Source organism: Ctenocephalides felis, unplaced genomic scaffold (assembly GCF_003426905.1).
Source record: "Ctenocephalides felis isolate EL2017-DRISC unplaced genomic scaffold, ASM342690v1 CF-g0.4_SCAFFOLD_03572, whole genome shotgun sequence".
NCBI lineage: Eukaryota > Metazoa > Arthropoda > Insecta > Siphonaptera > Pulicidae > Ctenocephalides > Ctenocephalides felis.
Genome location: NW_020539726.1, coordinates 45,475,177 through 45,495,782, shown reverse-complemented (window position 1 = coordinate 45,495,782; position 20,606 = coordinate 45,475,177). Strand labels below are relative to the sequence as shown.

The window sequence follows — 20,606 nt, the reverse complement described above, 5'->3', positions numbered from 1 at the left end:
ATAAACTGTTTGTTGAAGACTTAACCTGAAGCAACCCATCGGTTAACCTTTTTCCTAATAGAGATGTATCTACTAATTATCTATTATATAAAAATAAGTCGGGTTTTCCTTCCTGACGATATAACTCCAGAACGCACGAACCGATTTCGACGATTTTGCATTCGTTGGAAAGGTCTCGGACTCCGTGAGGTTTATAGCAAAGAAAATTGAAGAAAGATTTCAACAGAAAAGCGTTTCTTTTTTCACATACAGCATCATCTCTGATTCTAATAATTGCCTACTGTTATGCCATTTGCACACCCCTATAATCCATATTCTGTCAGTATCGACACCACTAGGATTGCTTTTTTGGTTTTTGTCAAATAACTCACAAATTTTATCAGTATTTTCAGTTAGATTGGGAGAAACTAGATAAAATTTACTAAATTTCCATTAAAACAGTTATCTATAGTCCTATATAAAAGTTTTGAATAAAACAACTTTGAATTTGAAATTTCATTAGTTAGCAATAAATAGAAAATTCGGAACATTTTTTTTGGTATTTGTCAAGTAACTCACAAATTTTATATGAAAGCATCCCTTTTCAGTTTTACAGGATGAAAAAGGATAAAATTTACTAAATTTTCATGAAAATAGTTATATATATATAATCCTATATAAAAGTTTTGAATAAAACGACGTTGAATTTGATATTTCTATCTTAGTCGAAAGAGAAACGTAGATTGCCGATGATATCCGAAGGAACTTACAAAAAGCACAATTAATATATACCTTATGCCGTAGCCACGCTCGTATGTCGAAGCGCTTGTAATCTTTCCCATGTAAATACATTGAAATATCATTAATTCATTCTAAATATTTCTACAGCAGGAAAATCATAGTTACAACTGAAGAAATTTTTGATATTTGCATTTGCATTGTGGCAATCAAAAAGAACTTTTACTTGCTCAAAGTTCATATTCACATTCTGCTCATATGTTAAAGCAACAAATTGCTTCTTTAGCAGCTCGTATCTCGAACCACTCGTATGTCAGATCACTCGTGAGTCGGGGTACCCACTGTATATTAATATATGCCTTACTTAATTTCCGTACATTAATATATTTTATAAATGTAAATTATATTTAATGAATCACAAGGCAAAAATTCATAACACTACGAAAGGCTATAGCACAAAAATGTTTATACTGCTTGATACCGAGCTGACTGAAGTACTCCACGATTGGCTCGTGTAATCTTTACTATAATAAAATATTAGTTGGGTAGGTATGTTATCATAACGAGTCGGTTGTGGTTTAGACATTTTCGCACGTACTGACTTTATGCATTCGTCAACATTTCATTTTCTGTTCGTTAGCACCGGATGTCTACGATATTAAATACAAATATACATTCATAATATATATATATATATATATATATATATATATATATACTCGTATATATATATATATATATATATATATATAATACTATATTTGGATTATGATTCGGCGTGGATCAGACGGGGGCCCTGAATAATACCTCATAGCAAGAAGAGCAGAACAAGAAAGGACTCTACTGTATATAATTGAGAAAAGAAAACGAAACTGCATTGGACACATATTCCTCACATGTCCACAATTACAAAATCCACTACAAGCAAACTCGAATTCTACAGAAAATTAAAAAAATACTACTGATGTGGTTTGTTCATCTGTAAAATCTTAAAGAATGCCTCAGAAGGTGATGGATAATACAAACCGACGAGATAATATGATGAACAAGAAGAGCAGAATAAGAAAGGTCTCTACTGTATATGATTGTAAAAAGAAAACGAAACTGGGTTGGGCCTATATTCTACACAAAATCAAAAAGAAGACTCTACTGTTGTGTGTTCATCAGTAGAGTCCCAAGCCTCGTCTTCCAAAAGAATCTGATGATAGAAATGTTATATTTGAAGTATTTATCTGCACGGATCAGAGACATGAATTCTGGAAAAAACTGCATAGAAGATTGAAGACGATAAAATGGAAGGTTGGGATGACAAGTGAAAAAGTAGAACAGAAGTACTTACTAATATTACTATTTTTCCTATTAGATCTATTAAGACCAAATAAAAATTACCTCCAAAAATTTCAGATGTTATCCCGAAGAATATAAAATGAACATAGGAAGTGAGAAATGAAACACAAAAGAACTTTACTGTCTGAAGGAAATTAAAACTATCGAGGCCGTATGATAATCTTCTGAAATATATAGGAAATTGAAGAAAAAAGCGCAGGACATCATAGCAAGGAAGCAAAGATTGAGAAGTAAAATATGAAAATGTGAACCAAAATTAGGTGCATTCACACGACAAAATTATTTTTTAAAATTTCAAAGCTTTGGAATTCAGGTTACACCTAAAATACTTAATAAGATTTTCATATGGCGATAAACTGTCTTCTCCTAGAGAATGAATGGACATGTAAGAAAGGGAAAAAAATAAAATAAATTATCCTAGTTCAACCCTGTATATATATATATATATATATATATATATATACAAGGTAATAAAAGTAAATTACATAAAAATCGTGTAGAAAACAATGGACTAGAACAGACTACAATGAATTTAATTATGTAACTAATTCTCAAACTCAAACATAATCACCTTATCTCTCTCATTAATTATACACATTGCTTTAATAATTGCGCAATTTAATATAATATAATTTATAAATTATAACGAATTAAATTTCATAATATTTAACTCCAAATCTAGAGATGCAACCGAAGCCTCAAATCTCATCGTAAGTACCAAATACAAAGATTTGTCTTTCTATCCATAAAACTTTCCAATATCAAACATTGTTCGAATTTATTTTGAAAACTGAAATTGGATTTCCACGGTGCCACAATAGTACATATACATACATGTATCTATGTATATATATATGCATCATGTGAAAAATAATTGGGCCCGACATCTGCCATTTATGTCATTCCTGGTACTACTCCTCCTATTTCTGCCATTTCTGACATCACCAATAAAGTTAATGCACTTTCCAGATGATCTATCGCTGAATACAGAAATGTGATAAATGATACTAACCAGAAGTGACAAATTGAAAAAAAAAGTATATGTAAAAAACAAATAATCGACAGTGTCGAGGATGAACAGTCTGGGGTTCCACAAGGTAGCATATTCAGTTCCAGATAATTATTTTTTAGGGGGAAAGAAAGAGTTTGGCTAAAAATTACGAAATATCACTGGAGATCGAGAGGGTCTTGTAAGATATCATGTGTATTTATCTGAATTTAAAAAAAAGGAAAATTAAAAAAAATTTTTTTTTAAAAAATCCACGATTTTTCTAGGTACTAAGAATACACGTGATTTTGAGCAGAGGAAGGGGTGTAATTTTTAATATCACCACGTATCATCAAGAAGTAGAAAGGGGCCCAAAAAACCTTAAAACACAATCACGTGATTAATGGACTAAGTCAACTACTAGTGAGAACTGAAATAAAATTGTTTTTATATGGAAAAAACAAAAAATCAACAGTGTCAAGGATGAGCAGTCTGAGGTTCCACAAGGTAGCATACTTAGTCCCACATAATTATTAACTTCCCGAAGAAGACGTTTGTTTTCATCAAAAAATCCGATTCGCAAATTTCATGTTTCAAGCCATTCTGAATCGATTTGAAGACCAAATTTGTAAAAAGTATGTGTGTGTGTGAATGGATTTTTTGCCGTAAATCGACGTTTTCTCAAAAACGGCCGGACCGATTTCAAATATTTAAAAGCCATTCGATATATCTTGATGAAAACTAGCGTTTATCAATTTTTGCGCGGCAATCAGCCAAGTAGTTTCTTTGTAAATAGCAGAAAAGTGAAAAAAATTTCGCCCATGTACGGGGTCTTTAAAGATATCACGTGTATTTAGTTTTTGCCTGAACTTTAAAAAAAGCCATATTTTTCACTAAAATTTAAAAAAAACTCACGTTTTTTTTCAGATACTAAAAATACACGTAATGTTGGGTCAGGGAGGTGGAGGGGTGTAATTTTAAATATCACCAAGGGGAAAAGGGGGGGTCCAAAAATCTTTAAAAATTGATCACGTGATTAATGGACTAGGTCAACTACTAGTGAGAACTGAAGTAAAATTGTTTTATCCACTATTCTATTTCTTTCCCGACTATGAAACGTGTTGCAATTATTTTCTCAACAATATTTAATAAGTAACGAGACTCGTCTCTTGGAGAAATAATATTCCGTTTAATGTATATTTTGTACTTGGAGCGTTTGCTCTCGCGCGATGCAGGAAGAGATGATTTATATTGTAATTTATGAAAATGTCGCTTCTGTTTAAAGACAAATTGTGCAAGGAGAAGAGAGCTAATGATTATAATACATACAAGTATATATTTATATATATAATAAAGTGGGAAACATGTATGTATGTATGTATCTGGTATCATTTTCTATATATAGGTCAATCCCCTCGGGGTGTCTTCTCGTGCCAGACTGTGCGATACTAAAATATGCAACGGAACAGGAATATTGCGTTTTGCGAAATATACCCAGAATACGTTTCTATATTATTTTATTATGGTGTATTTTATTTTGTTTGTTTCCTTTGCTCTATATTGCAACTTTTTGGAACATGGAATAATGCTAACACGTGCGTGCACAAATTATATTAATAATGTACACCTTTGTTTAACAGGATGAAGGACAACAATTTTCTTCTAATTTTTCTTATAAGGTACTTTATATTTTACAGGTTTGAAATGCCCGTAGCGCTATGGTAGAGTCTCAACCTTGCGACCACAAAACTCATGTTGTCTTGGATACAATATTCAGTTGTATCTATTATTTACCAAGTAAAAATAGTCATTTTAGGCTCTTAATGCAAATGGTATAATGTATCATTACAATTAGGGATATCAAATCACAAAATATATCTAAGCTGAAATATATGAAATATAATCGAACTGAAGAGTGCAACCATTGGGTTGCCTTCTGAAGACCAGGTAATATAAAGTATCATTACAAGAGCTAAGAAGAGTTCATTCTAATCACGTTATCGATTTTTAAAATTTTTTAAAGATTTTTAAAGATTTTTAGACTTCTCTTCCTCCTTTGGTGATACTTGAAATTGATCAACAACCCCTAATAAGCCCTTCTAAGCCACAGGTGATTAATGTAAGGCCCCTAACAGAATTATTTAATTTTAGTTGCCGTTCAACAACAAAGATAAAATAAATATCTGATAAAATAGAAAATTTTGGGGGGGGGGGGTAATTTTGAATATAATAATGTATCACAAAAAGGGAGGAGGGATAATGGACGCCCCCTCGTTGTATTTGCTATTGCAAATTCCACAAAAGCTGACAAACCAATTATGAAACCAATTTGGACCTACGGCAAACAACTATGGGAAGAAGGTTCCAAATTAAACGCCTTGAAAGTCAGTACAATAAACCATAAAATACAAACACATTCAGAAAAGAACAAAAGGCTCCTCAAAGATCACCCAAACTCAGCCAGAACATTATTAAGGCAAGATTGAAAAGGAAACATTAATCTCGGTCAATTTCAAAATCACTATCAATGATCAGGCGATTTTGTATTTTTGATGTCTATATTTGTTCTCAAATATTTCTTGTTCTTTTATATATAAGGTATAAAAATTATAGTAGTATAAAGCAAAAATATATATTATTACAGCTCTTATATAAAAGTAATGGATTTAAAGTTTACATATATTTTATGCAGCAATATTATTACTGATATGTGGTATATTATAACTATATATTATACAGATTTAAAGAAATATGTAAAAACAATGCCAATATATAAGAAAATTCTCCTCTCGCGTCCTTTTTGGATATTGGAGCATCGTTAACCGAAGAAACCATTTGATTGATATTGTTCTCCATTATTAAGGGGGCTTCCACTAATCACGTGAGGTTTTTAGGGGAAGGAGTGGTTTGACAAAAAATTACGAAATATCACGTGTGGAAGGGAGGGGTATAGTAAGATATCAGGTGTAAATAATTTTTGAACTATTTTTTTTTTAAAAGTTCAAACATTTTCAAAGAAAAGATGAAATAACAGTTTTCCAGGTAACTAAAAATACACGTGATGTTTGATGGAGGAGGGGGGTAATTTTAAACATCACCGTGTATCGCAAAGGGAGAGGAGGGGGCTAAAAATCCTTAAAAACTCGCTCACGTGATTAATGGACGCCCCCTAACCGTGAAGATTGACTTATTTTAAATAGAAAAAAAATGAGAATACATTCAGTAGTTTTTCTTTATATCATTTAAAATTGAATTGTTAATTAAATATGTATATTAGGTGTGTGAAAAGGTAGTAATGTGTCGTCATCAATTTATTTAAAATAATATCCCCATTAGATATGAATATGTTGATTCCCCATGGAGGTTCGTGCGTACTATGACTATGACTATATGTATTCGTCCATCCGTCACGTAGTAAATAAATACCAGGGCATTGTTATCAATTGCGACTAATCAAAAACGATCCATTGACCTAATCTCATATTCTCTTCCAACGTCACACTTTGGTACCGAGCAACATTGTATGTTGGCCACCAATGTTGATGTTTTATTCAATATCAATTCGGCAACGGCTTCGGCTTTTTCCTCCTGCACTTCCGCAGAAGTGGATCCAGAGTCTGGTCACAAAAGCCGCCCGGTTAAATATTTAAACGACTACATGTGTATGGAGGTTCTTTTAAGCCGCGAACGAAAAAACAGATACAGGATGTCCCAGAACTCAACGGCGGGTCGAAACGGGGTGATAGTATTGATCGTCACTATCATGGAAAAAAATCTTATTCCATGAAAATTGCGAGCTTTTAATTAAGTGCAACCTAAAACTCTGATGAATATGTGATCATTTTTCGGTTTTTGTGGTTAATTTTTATTTTATACATTTAAACCATAGATTTCCAAGTTCTTGTGGGTGGTCCCTTAGACTTTGCCATGGACCCCTATTTAGCCCATATCGATTTTTTTTTATAAATTTGTATTTGTACTAACGTTTAGTATTAAACATTTGAAATAAAGATGCTAATCCAAGTTAAGATATTTATTAATCAACTTCATAATAATAATAAAATAGATATCTACAAGATGTGTTGTGATCGACTACCAATCTCCATAATTTCTTTACGTTGACGTGGACCCCTTGAAAGTTGTCATGGACCCCTGGGGGTCCATTTGGACCACTTTGGGAACCAAATAGTATCATTAGTTTATTTAAACTTTAGATCTGTAACCCTAAATAATATTTCTAAGACAACAGTCATAAGTGATGATACAATTTCCTTAAGATTTCTAAAATTAAGACAATTTTTTGAATTATGAATTACAAACTTTCAAAATTAATCGACTTTGAGAAGATCTTTTTTGAGAAAATGTACTAAAGTATCAAGTCAAGTTCCAATAAAAGTGTGCGCATTTAATCAGGATCACAAAATAGTACAATATATACTAGTTGAGTTCTGGGACACCCTGTATATATACTCTGAACTAAAGAGAAGATCATAACGTAAAAACGGCCTTTACAAAAAAAAACTCTACTAACGAGCAAAACAGAATTTCGATCATTTGATTTGAAGTACGGATCAGAAACATGGACTCCCAAGTAAAACCAAAAATTACATGACTCATTTCGAAATCAAATTATGGACATAATATATTGTAATCATAAAAAAAATCTTGAAGAACAACACTAACAAAATATTAAAAAACAGAACTCTACTAACGAGCTAATTGAATCCAAGCTTTTAAGAGAGAATTCTACTGATCACCGATGACTAGAAAAAGAAACTAAGAAGTTTGTTTTCTAAAATTGCATATCTGGAAGAAGCTGATAAAGTCCTACATTTGGAAAACGCCTCTGTGCAGATCAGACACATGGATTCTAACAAGAGAACCCCCAAGTTTACTCTTCTGGGATTTGGATGAAACTTCGCATAGTGATAAAGTTGATAGTCAAACCGAAGCCCATAAAATATTATAGGCCTATGAGAAGTGGTATAATTATAAAAATTAATTAACGTTGCAAAAATAAAATAAAATAAAATAAAATAAAAATAAAATAATAGAATAAAAATAATAAAAATAAAATCTCAAAAAGATGAAATTATGGTGCATAAAAGTGAATTTAGAGTTATTGATTTATTAATAAAAAAAATTATTAATTTTATTTTCTGTAAAATTAATATTAACAATTTTATTTGTAATTAGTTGTAAAAAGAAGAAAGGGCCCTACTCGATATGATTGTTAAGAAAGAAAACTGGGTCAAAACCATGATGCAAACAGACTCCTAATCGGCATCGATTAGAAATGAAAGTACTAGAAGGAAAAACAAAAATGCAGATTATTAGCGACTTACGCCATATGAAAAAATACAGGAAACTGAAATCAGAAACACAAGACCAGGAATGTGCAAATTCGACAACTAAAATTCAATTACCAACAAGTGTGGTGGAGAAAGGGGCAACTAAAGTGAGGAACTCTCACACCATCGACCTACCACCTTGTTATATATATACGTATACCTATATATATTCTAATTACGTGGCCAAATATCCATTACCCGTCGTAATTGAATTAGCTCAAGGGGGCACGAAACTTAGCCAAGGCCCTGCCCCTACTTTGGTCAGAGGTGTCGGTCGGTCGGTCGCTCCACCCGAAATCATCTTTATTGTTTTCGTACACGAATGGGCGAAAAGTGGACCCACAACATGGTAAGGTAAACATGGTTATATCATCTTTCGTGGGGGCACCCCCTGAATGGAAGAAATCTTTAGGTCGTATATATTACCAGCAAGAAAAATATAGGAGCCGAAGGGTAAGTGAAATATTTTTCCGATAGTAATAGATTTAATTTTGTTGTTTTTACTTATAGCTTTACAAATTACAAATTGTAGGGATGGTAATTTTTTTAGTTATATAGTAATTTTTACAACTTTTCTGAAAAGGACAAGTAAAACTGCAGGAAAAATGTCTTCAAAGAAACAATCTTTTTTACCAATTATGGTACATAAAAGTGGATTTGGTATTATTGAATCATTATTAAAAAATTTAATGAATTTTATTTTCTGCAAAAATTAATATTATCGATTTTATTTGTAATCAGAGCAAAAAATATGTACAAGAAGAGCATTAATAATTTTTATTTATTAGTAATAAATTACATCATGTGCCATATACATTATTCATCTAAATTCCATAGTATTTTTTTTAAGTGCCGAAAATCATATATTTATGGTATTAGTATTATGTAATACTATGATAACTTCAAGAAAAAATGCTTATGATAATAATGATATATATTTGTTTAACAGGCAAATGGTATGAAATTCTTCTGAAGGTAAAAAATCCTCTAAGTATCCATTGGATAAATTTTTATTTTAGTCCCAAATTTATCACACGCAGTTCCAAAGGTTCCAAACTCCAATTAATTTAATTCCACTAACTATTGTCCTGTTTTTTTCGAAATCTACATCCAACATAAGCGACCCGGGTGTATTGCGCCCGGGTCGCTTGGGCCGATGTGATTCCTACCGTAAGCAGGAACAAACTATTTATTTTATTCAATTATATTAAATTAAATATTTTAGATCAATCTATTTATTTTTACCTGCTGTGAAGTACTACTAAGAATTAAAGTGTTTTCCTTTATAGGCGATATAGAGTAGATAAAATCAATATAAAATGCAAAAGAAACTGGATTGGGGCCTTTTTGGAAAAATAACAATTTTAAGCATGATTGCGCGAGAGTGCAATTTATGGATGACTTAGACATTAAGAAAAAATATAGAAAATTGAAAAACAGGACACAAAATCATTAATTCTTTTTAGCTATTTATTCATAACAAAATAGGAACCAGAAATAAGATTAAAAATGGGATTCTTCTGACTAGCAAATGGAATTGCAAGCTGAAATATAAAAAGATGACTATCCAAAGCATTATTTACAAAAAAGCACTAAGTTCGAGAAGTAAAAAGTGATATATAAATAAAAAACATTAAGACCTTCGAATTTAGATGTTTTCCATACCAGCACTATGTTGCATTTCTATTTTATCCGAGAATTAGCCTCTTAATTAAAAACACTATCCTTCTTTGTTTATATTAAGAAAAAATATAAAAAAACAGGACACAAGATTATTAATTCATTTGAGCTATTTATTCATAACGAAATAGAAACCAGAATTGAGATTAAATATGAGATTTTTTTATTGTAAGAAAACTATGTATTTGCTGTGTAGTCAGGTATTTTACATATAAAACCTAACCTAAAAAACACACAATGTAATCATAAGTGCATCTTTGTAATGTGCCCTTGATAACACATATATGAAGTTAAGCTTTAAGTGCAAAGCTCCTGATCGCACAGCAAAAATATAGATTTATTGGAAGAATTCGAAACAGGTATGTATGTTAATATAATATTTCTGCTTTATTCGAGAATTGGCCCCAAAGGCTCATTATGGACCCCAAAGTTGAATGTGTTTTTCAAGGACCTTTTGATCTCATACCCTAAATGCTAGAAACCACTCATTCTTATAGAATATTTCTTAAAATATATCTATTAGTAACAGTAACAACAAAAATCACAAAATATTCCATACAATTATATTATTATTATTATTATTATTTAATTTGAAAATTAGCTTTATTTGACTTAAATACATACATTGATTGTGACATAAAAATTCAATAGGTATATACAATTTGAATCTTTATGTAAAAAATAATTAACAATTTTCTAACCAGAAATCCAACTACCCTCAGCGCACTACTTTTATCAAAGCATTCTCTTCCAACGCATTATCGATCTAAATATAGAGGGTGTCCCAGAACTCAACGTCAAGTAACGCTCTTGAGGGATAAGCACTAGCAAAAAACGTGTTATTTTTAGATTCTAATTTTTTTTATTATGAAACCATCGAGTATTTTACTATTTTACAATCAAGATTGAAGTGCCAACTTTTGGCATCTGAAAATAGATAATATTTCTATTTTTTCTATTTTATCATAGAATTGGCTCAGGGGCTGTTCAAGTATTACGTAAGCACTATAGGGGGGCGGGGGGTCATTGATTTCTTATTTTGGGTGACATTTTGGTGACAGCTTTGCTTACTTTTGCTGACAAAGGGGGATGGGGGGGGTAAATAATTGTACTAAATCTGCTTACGTAATACTTGAACGATCCCTCATGAATGTGGAGCTCTCCGGACAGAGTACCAACAATATTATTATGTTATGGATATTTACACCGGCTCTCCGTCTAATTCCAATATATTTAGATGTTTGTATCTACATGAACGTTCGTGTTTGCTTGTCCATCCATCCAACTAGTGGTTCGTTAGTTCGTCCGTCCGTCTGTCCGTCCGTGTGGAAAGAATAATAATAAATTTCTTGTCGGCGTCGACGAAACAGTTCCATCATTAATTAATTGCGACGACGCACTCCATTAATTAACTGTGCGAATGATACTGATATTTATTTATATAGTGGGATAGACTAAAAACCGTTTTATATATCATTATAACGTTTTCGATGTTTATTACCGACACTACATATGTACATACATACATATATGTATATACATACATTTTGCATGTTGTTCTTTACAGTTTTACTTCTTCGTTTAAAATAGAGAGCAGAGATTGTAGATGAATTCTGTTTGTATTTTTTTGTTTCTACCAAGTCGTGGAAGAGTGTAATAAAGTCCTAAGTCAGGAGCATAGCTCTGTACGGATCAGAGACATGGACTCTGGATAAAAACCAACAAGAACTACCTGTAAAGTTTTGAAATGTGGTGCAGGAAGTGAATGAAGAAGATAAAATAGACAGACAAGATACCAAATGAAGAAGTCCTTATAGATAGAAATCAAATTTTTGTTGAATTATTCAAATCGCTTCATCCGTGTTCCCGAAATTGTTGACGAAAATTTGTATCCGCACACATATACATCAATTTTTTAAGGTATGACAAAATATTCAGAAACCTCTGAAACGTAAAGATATATACAAATTTTCATTTTCGATTTTTTTGAGATTACTATAACTTGCCCTACGGGAAATTAAAAAGTGAGTAAAAAGAAATTAGATGTACTAGGAAGTATTGTAGCAAAAGTTTGAAAAGTAAAATGTGCTTTATAACAAAGTAGAGTGGGTAAAGAAAGGACTCTACTGAGTACAATTCTGAAAAGAAAAGGAAACTGGATCGGAACCAGTCTGCAAAAAGGGTGCCTCCTGCACGACGTCGTTAAGGGTAAAATAAAGGAATGTAAAGTAGAAGAATGCAGATCGATGAAGAGAAAATAGAGGGAACTGAAAAAGTTTGGAAAGGAAAATTTATGAAAAAATGTGTCAAAAAAGGAAGGGAAATAGTGATAATAGGATATGATATACGACAAAGGGTAAGGAAATCATTTATTTGTGGTATCTCTCACACCATGGACCTGCCTTCAGACAGACTACGATTTATTATTACCATTTGAGTCAAATTAGCATTAGTATGGCTCCTTGTGGATCAGAGGCATGAACTCTGGAGACAAAATAAATGAATCGATGAGGTACTAAATAAAACCTCTACTTTCCAGAATGACAGCAGAAACTACTGGTGCATGGCATCATGCCTGAAGGCAATTTGCTGGATCTTCCAGAACCAAAATTACAATTTTTAAAAAAGCTTTTGTATATTTATATTTTGAAAACCTTTGAAAATTTTAAAAAATATCCGTTAATCATACATTAAATAATGTTTATAAATTGAAAGTATAAACTAGGGGGGGGGCATGCATCGTGCCTTAAGGCAAATTGCTGGAACTTACCGTACCAATTTTTTTTTTCTTTTAAGATTAACATTTTTGAAAAAAAAATTCTCTGAAAAATTTGATTTTTGAGAAATTATAAATTTTTGACAAAAATTTACTTCTTTATGAAAAAAAGACTTTTTGGAGAAAATTGTATTTTGAAATATTTTGGATATTCTAAACTTTTTTTCAAAGCAATCGTACTACTTTAACTACATAGAGACGAAATATCGAAGCGCGTAAGCGCCGCGTCGCCGTCTAACGGATAAACATTGGTACGGAACCCATAGGAATGTAAACAAAATTTATACTTATTGTTAAAATCTCTATAAAATATCTAATAATTTGATGTGCATATGTCTAATGATCATTTTTGACCGCCAAATGGCATATTTTTTTACTTTTTTTTACTAGATCTCCGAAACCGCTGAAAATTTGATCAGTTCTTCATCTTGTTAGTACAAGTAAAATGTTTTCTGAATCATTCAAATCGGACGCTCCGTTATCTCATAAACTGTATAACCATTATTGGCATTTTTGCCCCGTATCTCCGAAATGGCTGAATCTGCCTTTACCAAAAACTAATCAGCAGTCTCCTTATCGATAGGAATCGAATGTTTGTTGAATTATTCAAATCGGTTGAACCGTGTTCCTAAAATTGTCGACGAAAATTTCTATCTGCACATATATACGTACACAAATACTCAATCCATCTGTTCTAAGGTATGCGAAAATGTTTTTCCGTTTTTTTGCGATTACTATGACTTACCTTAAGGATAAAAAATTACAAATACGAATGCAAAATTGTGAACGTAATAAAGCAATATTCGTTAAATACCATTTATAAATTAAAATATAAATTAAGAGATTGAATCAAATCCAAGTGTAAGACAATATCAAAATTTTCTCACACAGTAAGTTTAAGGAAAATGCTGATAAATTTATATATTTAGAGTATGACTCCTTAAGGATCAGAGACATGCACTCTAAAGAAGAATAGAATTAAAGGATCGATGAGGCAGTAAATGAGGACCTACGAAAAGAAAGAACTCTACTGTCCAAGAGAAACCGTGTTGAAGTCATTTATGGTAAATGGCATTTATGGTAAGTGGCACCTTAGAGGGTAAAATAGTAAGAATTAAAAAAAACAGTAGGATAGATAAATATGGTAAAAATAAATTAGATGTACAAGGAAGCATTGTAGCAAAAGTTTGAAAAGTAAAAAGTGATCTATAATGAAGGCAACAGGAGTAAAATGAATTTTGTGCTTTTATACTACACGTATACCTTCAGTCAGAGCACAAGTAAAAACAACTTAAAATTAGTACAGCAAATTATAGGCGGCAATTTTAAAATTGACGAATCGATTAATGTATTTTTATTGCTGCAAGTACCTGATACTTATAGTACTTTTTTTGTCAAGTTCTATTTGGAAGCTCTAAATTTCACAAGTGGCTTTTTATCAGTATCATTAAATAAATATTTAATATGTTTAGTAAGCTGTTGATGCTCCTGGTTAGAGAGTACTAATCGTTGTTCCAAAACCACTTAAAATTATCCAATATATAATATTGTACTAGGAATTGATGTCGTCGTCATGCACTCGATATAGAGAAAAATGCGATAAAATTTAAACTCAAACAGTTGCAGTATATCTAATCTATCCAACACATCCTCTTTTTCATCTCTTCATATCATATCAATATGATGATGATATAATATTAGAAGAATTTAATAGAACTAATCATTATAAAATGACAAACGAACGATTATACAGACGCTAACAGGAAAAATTATCCAAAATAATCATAGACAATTTGCAGAATCTTGTTTCATTATTGTAGTGTAAACTCCTAAAAGATCTTAAAAAACTTCTAAGGACTAAATTTTGTCACAGATGTGCACAATGCTTATACAATCTATCTCCCAATTTTACGAATTCGGTTGCCGCCGTCACGTTTGATATCATTAATTTATTTCACGTGTCACAATGCATATTTATTTAATACATTGAAATATGTATGTGCGAATGGTTTCGCTTAAACTATAAAATAAACAATTGTCCGAGAATAAACGCCGAATTAGCACAAAATTTTTAGTAAACACCGACGACGACGACAAAGACGACAGAGTTTTGTTTGCATAATTCCTCCTCCTCGTTCACAAATGTGTACACACTTGTGATAGCGACATTTTTCTATATTTTCGAATGATAAGAAAACCATATGATAATAATAATATCAAGACAAGATGATAATGGAACCAGGACAGAAGAAAGGCTCAATGGTCCTGAAGAGTCTCTACCTTGGAACCACAAGGTTACGAGTAGGGTTTGTCGGTTTTCAAAAACCGGTTTTCAAAACCGTTTTTTGGCAAAAATTATGCAATTCGAAAACCGGTTTTTTAGTGAAAAAAGTCGGTTTTCACTGTATAAATGGAAAATGTCAAATATAGCCAAATATAAAAGATAGTTGAAAGCGTTTTGATTCTTGAAATCATATCGGTTCAATAGCATTTGATATCCTATTAGTCTGCAATGGTTCCCAGAAAGGTTTTATATATATTATTTAGATTTTAATACCAGTGTATATATTAATTTAAATCAGTGTGACGTCTTCTTGAAGAAGTAACTTCCTCTACTCAAACTTAAAAAAAAAGAGTTTTAAGCCCTAGAAGCCACAAATAAAAGAACAAACCTGTAACTTACCAGTAAAAATCTCTCTCTACGACCAACCAGATATTAAGCAATAGGGATATGAGAAAATATTGTCTCTAATTTATTTTCAAGAGAAAATAGTATTTTTGGTTATTGGTAAATCAATAAATGTCTTTGTAATATGGAAATATTGTAATGATATGATAATAATAACATTAGGACAAGATGATGAGTACAGAAGAAAGGCTTAATGGTGCTGAAGAACCTCTACCTTGCAACCAAAAGGTTACCAGTAGACAGTAGAAATCCCTCTCTATGTCCGAACAAATATCAAGCAGTAGGGATATGAGAAAATAAATGTTCCTTATATATTTTCAAGAGGAAGATATAGTCTTTTGGGTTATTGGAAAATCAATGCATGTCATCGTAACAGGACAAGACAGAAAAAAGACTCAATGGTCCTTGCAACCAAAAGTTTACCAGTAGAAATCCTTCTCTACTACCAACCAGATATTGTCCCTAATATATTTTCAAGATAATTTTCAAGTCTTTCGGGTTATTGGTAAATCAATGAATGTTTTATCATAAAATGGAAATATTGTAACGATATGATAATAATATTAAGACTAGATGATAATTAATAGAACCAGGACAGTACTGAAGAGCATCTACCTTACAACCAGAAGGTTAAAATTTTAAAAAAAATCGTCCCTAATATATTTTCAAGAAGAAGAAATAGTCTATTTGGTTACTGAAAAATCAATGAATGCCATCTCAACAGGTGAGGACAGGAAAAAAAGCTCAATGATCCTGAAAAACCTCTTTCTTGCGACCACAAAGTTACCAGTACAAATCCCTCTCTACGACCAACCTGATATCAAGCAGTAGAAATATCAGTTTTAACTTGAAAATATTGAGCCAAATATGTTTCCTATTGAAAATAATGACAAACTCATCAGTTTTCCTAGATTTTTTAATTTCTTTGGATAGTCCTGAAGAGCACCCACAAAGTAACAGGTAAAAATTCCTCTCTACGACCAACCTGATATCAAGCAGTATGAATATCACTTTTAACTTGACCCAAATAAGTTTCCAAGTGAAAATAAAATTTTGGGAATTTTGATATAGTTTTATAAATTTTGATAAAATAAGACCAATTTTTTTATTGAAATAATCCAAAAAAGCTCTAATGATTTTTTTTATCAAGACTTGGACTATTATAGAATATTATATTTTATAAATATGATATAATATTATCATCTCTATAAATGTGGCACAATTTTATATTCTATAAAGGTAATAGAATTTAAATCATAAATATGTATAAAGATAAGAAATGTGTAAATTTCTTATACAATTTTTGGAAAAATAATGGAACTTCAATAAAAACAAGTTTAAATGATCCTGGACCAGGCTTTAACTTTGATAATAAATTAATTTTAAATTTTCACAATTTTTGCATATCAGTAATTATTTTTTAATGAGCTTATAATCTCCCTCTAAAATGAAAGAATTTTATATTGGAAAAAGGTGAAAGAATTTAAATGATAATAATTTTATATTCTATAAAAATTATGGAAGATAATATTGTAAAATGAATAAGCAAATACATTTCATACAATATTTGGAAACATTACAGCAAAATGTATAGAATTTCCACAAATTTACAAGTTTTATAGAGAAAATAGGTACAATTTGTTGTATAAATTTTAGTAAAAATTTTGGACATGAAAGACAATAAAGGGATATTTAGAAACAAATAAAAATTATCTGTCTACAAAACTTTGAAAAAATATATGTTTACAATAAAAATTTAATTTAATGCACTTTGAATGAAATTTTCTGGTAATTTATATACTGCTAAATATAATAAAGCAAATTTCTATAATTAAAGTAAAATTATTTATGAAGTTTTTTGCAACTCAAACAGAATCTTATGAAAATTATGAGGACCCTAGGAAACATAATAACAAATCTAAATGCCTAAAGATATATGAAAGATTATTTGATTATTTCACCCTACATACATCATACTTTAAAAAATGCAGACAGGAAGGCACGAATAATAACATTTTTCAAATAATCACTGACTTTGTATTCAATCAACAAATGTAATTGTTCTTTACAAAAATGTACATGTCAACACTTTTCCCAACATCTCATATTTCATTCAAAAACGCATGAACACCGCATGCAAAATCTTCAACAAACTTTTTGACCCAAAACAACCCCCATAAATAATTAATCACATCATATCAATTCCTTTCTGCTGCCCCAAATTCTTTTGACAATACCCCCCATAAGTATTAGCATTAAAAATTCTAGACTTACCCTCTTTGACCGGATTTTTTGTCTGCTGGGCGCTCTCCACGGAGCAGTACATAGTGGCAGAATCACCGGAGCACCTGAATTTAACACTGGGGAGCACTTTCACCTAATTAAAACATACATAACTTGTGTATTTATTTTTTTTGTTTTAGCAACAAAACTGATTGAGATCCGACGCGGCCATTACGTTTTGTATTCGGAGCGAAGTAGGGGACAGAAGCCGTGAAACGAGTTCAATGCACACGGCCGAGGGGTACCAACAGGCGAAAAAGGATAAAGGAGATTGAAAGGTTGTCAAAGTGTGTACATAACCAAAACACAATAGAAATGGTAATTGTTTTCTGAATCCTTTTTACCTGTAAATAATAAGATTGTTTCCATTTTTTTTTAAATTTTAATATTATATAATAATATAATATTATATGATTACATAATATTTCTAGTTGCATTTTCATATAAATAAAAATATTCGATTATCCTTTTACAACACCTGGACCAATGATACAGGTTCACCAACCCACAAGTTTCAGCTGTCACTTTCATACAATGACATTTACAATACACAAATGTCATCCAAATTGTTGTGATATTTATTTTTATAAATTGTAAACAAAGCAAATCCTTCTAAAATGTCCTTAATGGATATGCAGCATCAATATTGGGTGACCAAACAGACCGTCCTTCGAAAACTCGGCGGCAAAGAAGATGAATGCATCGTCGCATCAGACGCTGAATTGGACGCAAAATTAGAACTGTTTCGTTCAATCGCCGAGAGCTGCTCGGTTTTACAAAGAGTACTTGAACAATACCAGGAAAGGCTATGTGTTCTAGCCCAGGAAGAGAATTCTTTAGGGTATTTTCTAAAAGAAGCCTCCAAAAGTCATGATAGTGTCGGGAAGCATATGTCTTCATCAGGTAAAGGAAGTACATTCCACCATTATCATTTCCACTATTGATTTTTATCCTTTCTAGGTAAGGCTTTGTGTTACCAAGGCCAGCAAAGGATGCAACTGAGGGATCCCCTTATGAGATTGCATCAAGAAGTCGATACCTTTAAAGCAAGAGCTGTCCAGGATACTCGAAGTACTCTAGGTGCTATGGAGAGGGCTAGAACTGAATACAGGGCTGATTTGAAATGGATGAAAGCTGTTAGTGCTCAACTAGATCCTGATACTGGACGTGGACTGGAAAAATTTCGAAAGGTAATAATAAATGTTGTAAGTAATTGTATTGGTATTTAAAATATTGATTTATAAGCTAATTAGTAAACAAAATTATATGAAGACCTTCAATTAGTCATTGGAATTTGTTGAATAACAAAATTGCATTTAACAATGCATTCTTGAAGTTGTTTATTATATTATTCATAAATCATGAATCATTATACTAATATTCCAACAATGTTTTATTTTTCAAGGCTCAGAATCAAACCAGACAATCCAAGATCCGTTTTGACCGCCTGACTCTAGATTGTTTAGAAAAAGTAGATCTGCTTGCAGCAGCTCGCTGCAATATGTTCTCTCACGCCCTGATACCCTATCAATCATCTCTACTCACTTTTTTCTCAAAGTGCTCACAAACCTTACATTCTGCATTGATAAGTTTGAATTCAGAACCAAAATATGATTTTTGTGTTTTGAAAGAATTAAAAGAAACACCGGAGGAGACTGAAATTGAGGAAAAGAGCGATGAGAAGGAGAAATTTGCTGATGATGATCAGTTGCTGTTTTTCCAGGTAAAAAAATAGAAAGCAACTACTTTAAATTCAATTACTTTTTTCTTGTATAACCATATTTTGTTTGCCAGGACGAATACACAGATGAAGTCAAAAACGAAACACCAAACAATGGCAACATAAAACAATCTGAAAACCTTATTAATGAAAACTGCTTTTCGAAACAAGCTGAAGATCTATTGGGCATCACATCTGATATAATTAACACATCAAATGAGACAAGTATAAACTTTGATTTACTTGGACTACTAGAAGGAAAACAAGAAGACCAAAAGTTACAACATGATAACATGACTACTGATTTTTTCGAGGTAAGTTTCCACATACAACCACGATTATATTTATAGTTAACTTACATTTTATTTCCAGAGTCTACTATCCACCAATCCAGGAAATCTCATGGATCCACCAAATTCCGCCTCAGATGACTTGAATGATGATATTCTTTCCCGAATTTTGTCCAATTCATCAAATGCACCAAATCAATCATCAGCAAAATCCACAAAGCATGATCAAAATAAACAGAAGACTTCTTCTATGTCAAACTGGTTGAAACTGTTCTCGGATTTGGATCCTTTGTCCAATCCAGACTCTTTAATGGAATCTTCAGAGTGCAGCCATCGGACTTGATGAGAAGGATCACCTGATTATAATTTGAAGATAGAAAATGTTATTAATATTGATTTTGGTATTATTATTGTATGTGGATTACCTTTGAGTGTCTTGCTAGATTTTGGTTAGGCATCCTTATTTGTTTTTCTATATATTTTATAAGTTATTTTATAATTGGTTGATAAGTTATATGTGATATAATTTTTTAAATAATTTTGCTTATTTAGATTTAAAATTTATTTATCTTTTAGTTTTACTCTGTGATAAGGTCCTAGTCATTCCACATTGTATTCTTTTGTGGTTTTTTTTATACTTTTTTAATGTATTTTATAAGTTTATAATATATATATTGGTATTTTATTTATTTAGAACTTCATTTAATATCAAAAATCTAGTTGCACGTGTTTTTTTTTACATCTAAATCTTTTACAACTAAATCA

The 20,606-nt window shown here is 31.4% G+C and overlaps 1 protein-coding gene across 1 annotated transcript; it reads left to right on the top strand.

The window, feature by feature from the left end:
- Window positions 1-18,402: 18,402 nt before the first annotated feature.
- On the top strand, window positions 18,403-20,206 carry LOC113387665 (islet cell autoantigen 1-like protein). Its single transcript, XM_026625024.1, has 5 exons — window positions 18,403-18,734; window positions 18,792-19,021; window positions 19,237-19,554; window positions 19,626-19,865; window positions 19,924-20,206. The coding sequence occupies exons 1-5, from the start codon at window positions 18,449-18,451 to the stop codon at window positions 20,182-20,184; spliced, it is 1,335 nt and encodes a 444-aa protein (XP_026480809.1). The 5' UTR covers window positions 18,403-18,448; the 3' UTR covers window positions 20,185-20,206.
- Window positions 20,207-20,606: the final 400 nt, after the last annotated feature.

What these genes read in the sequence shown, in the direction of transcription:
- LOC113387665 (XM_026625024.1), top strand. Translation starts at nt 18,449, where the DNA reads ATGTCCTTAATGGATATGCAGCATCAATATTGGGTGACCAAACAGACC. An exon ending in GAAGCATATGTCTTCATCAG is followed by an intron (nt 18,735 to 18,791) that starts GTAAAGGAAGTA and finishes TATCCTTTCTAG; the next exon opens with GTAAGGCTTTGTGTTACCAA. An exon ending in GACTGGAAAAATTTCGAAAG is followed by an intron (nt 19,022 to 19,236) that starts GTAATAATAAAT and finishes TTATTTTTCAAG; the next exon opens with GCTCAGAATCAAACCAGACA.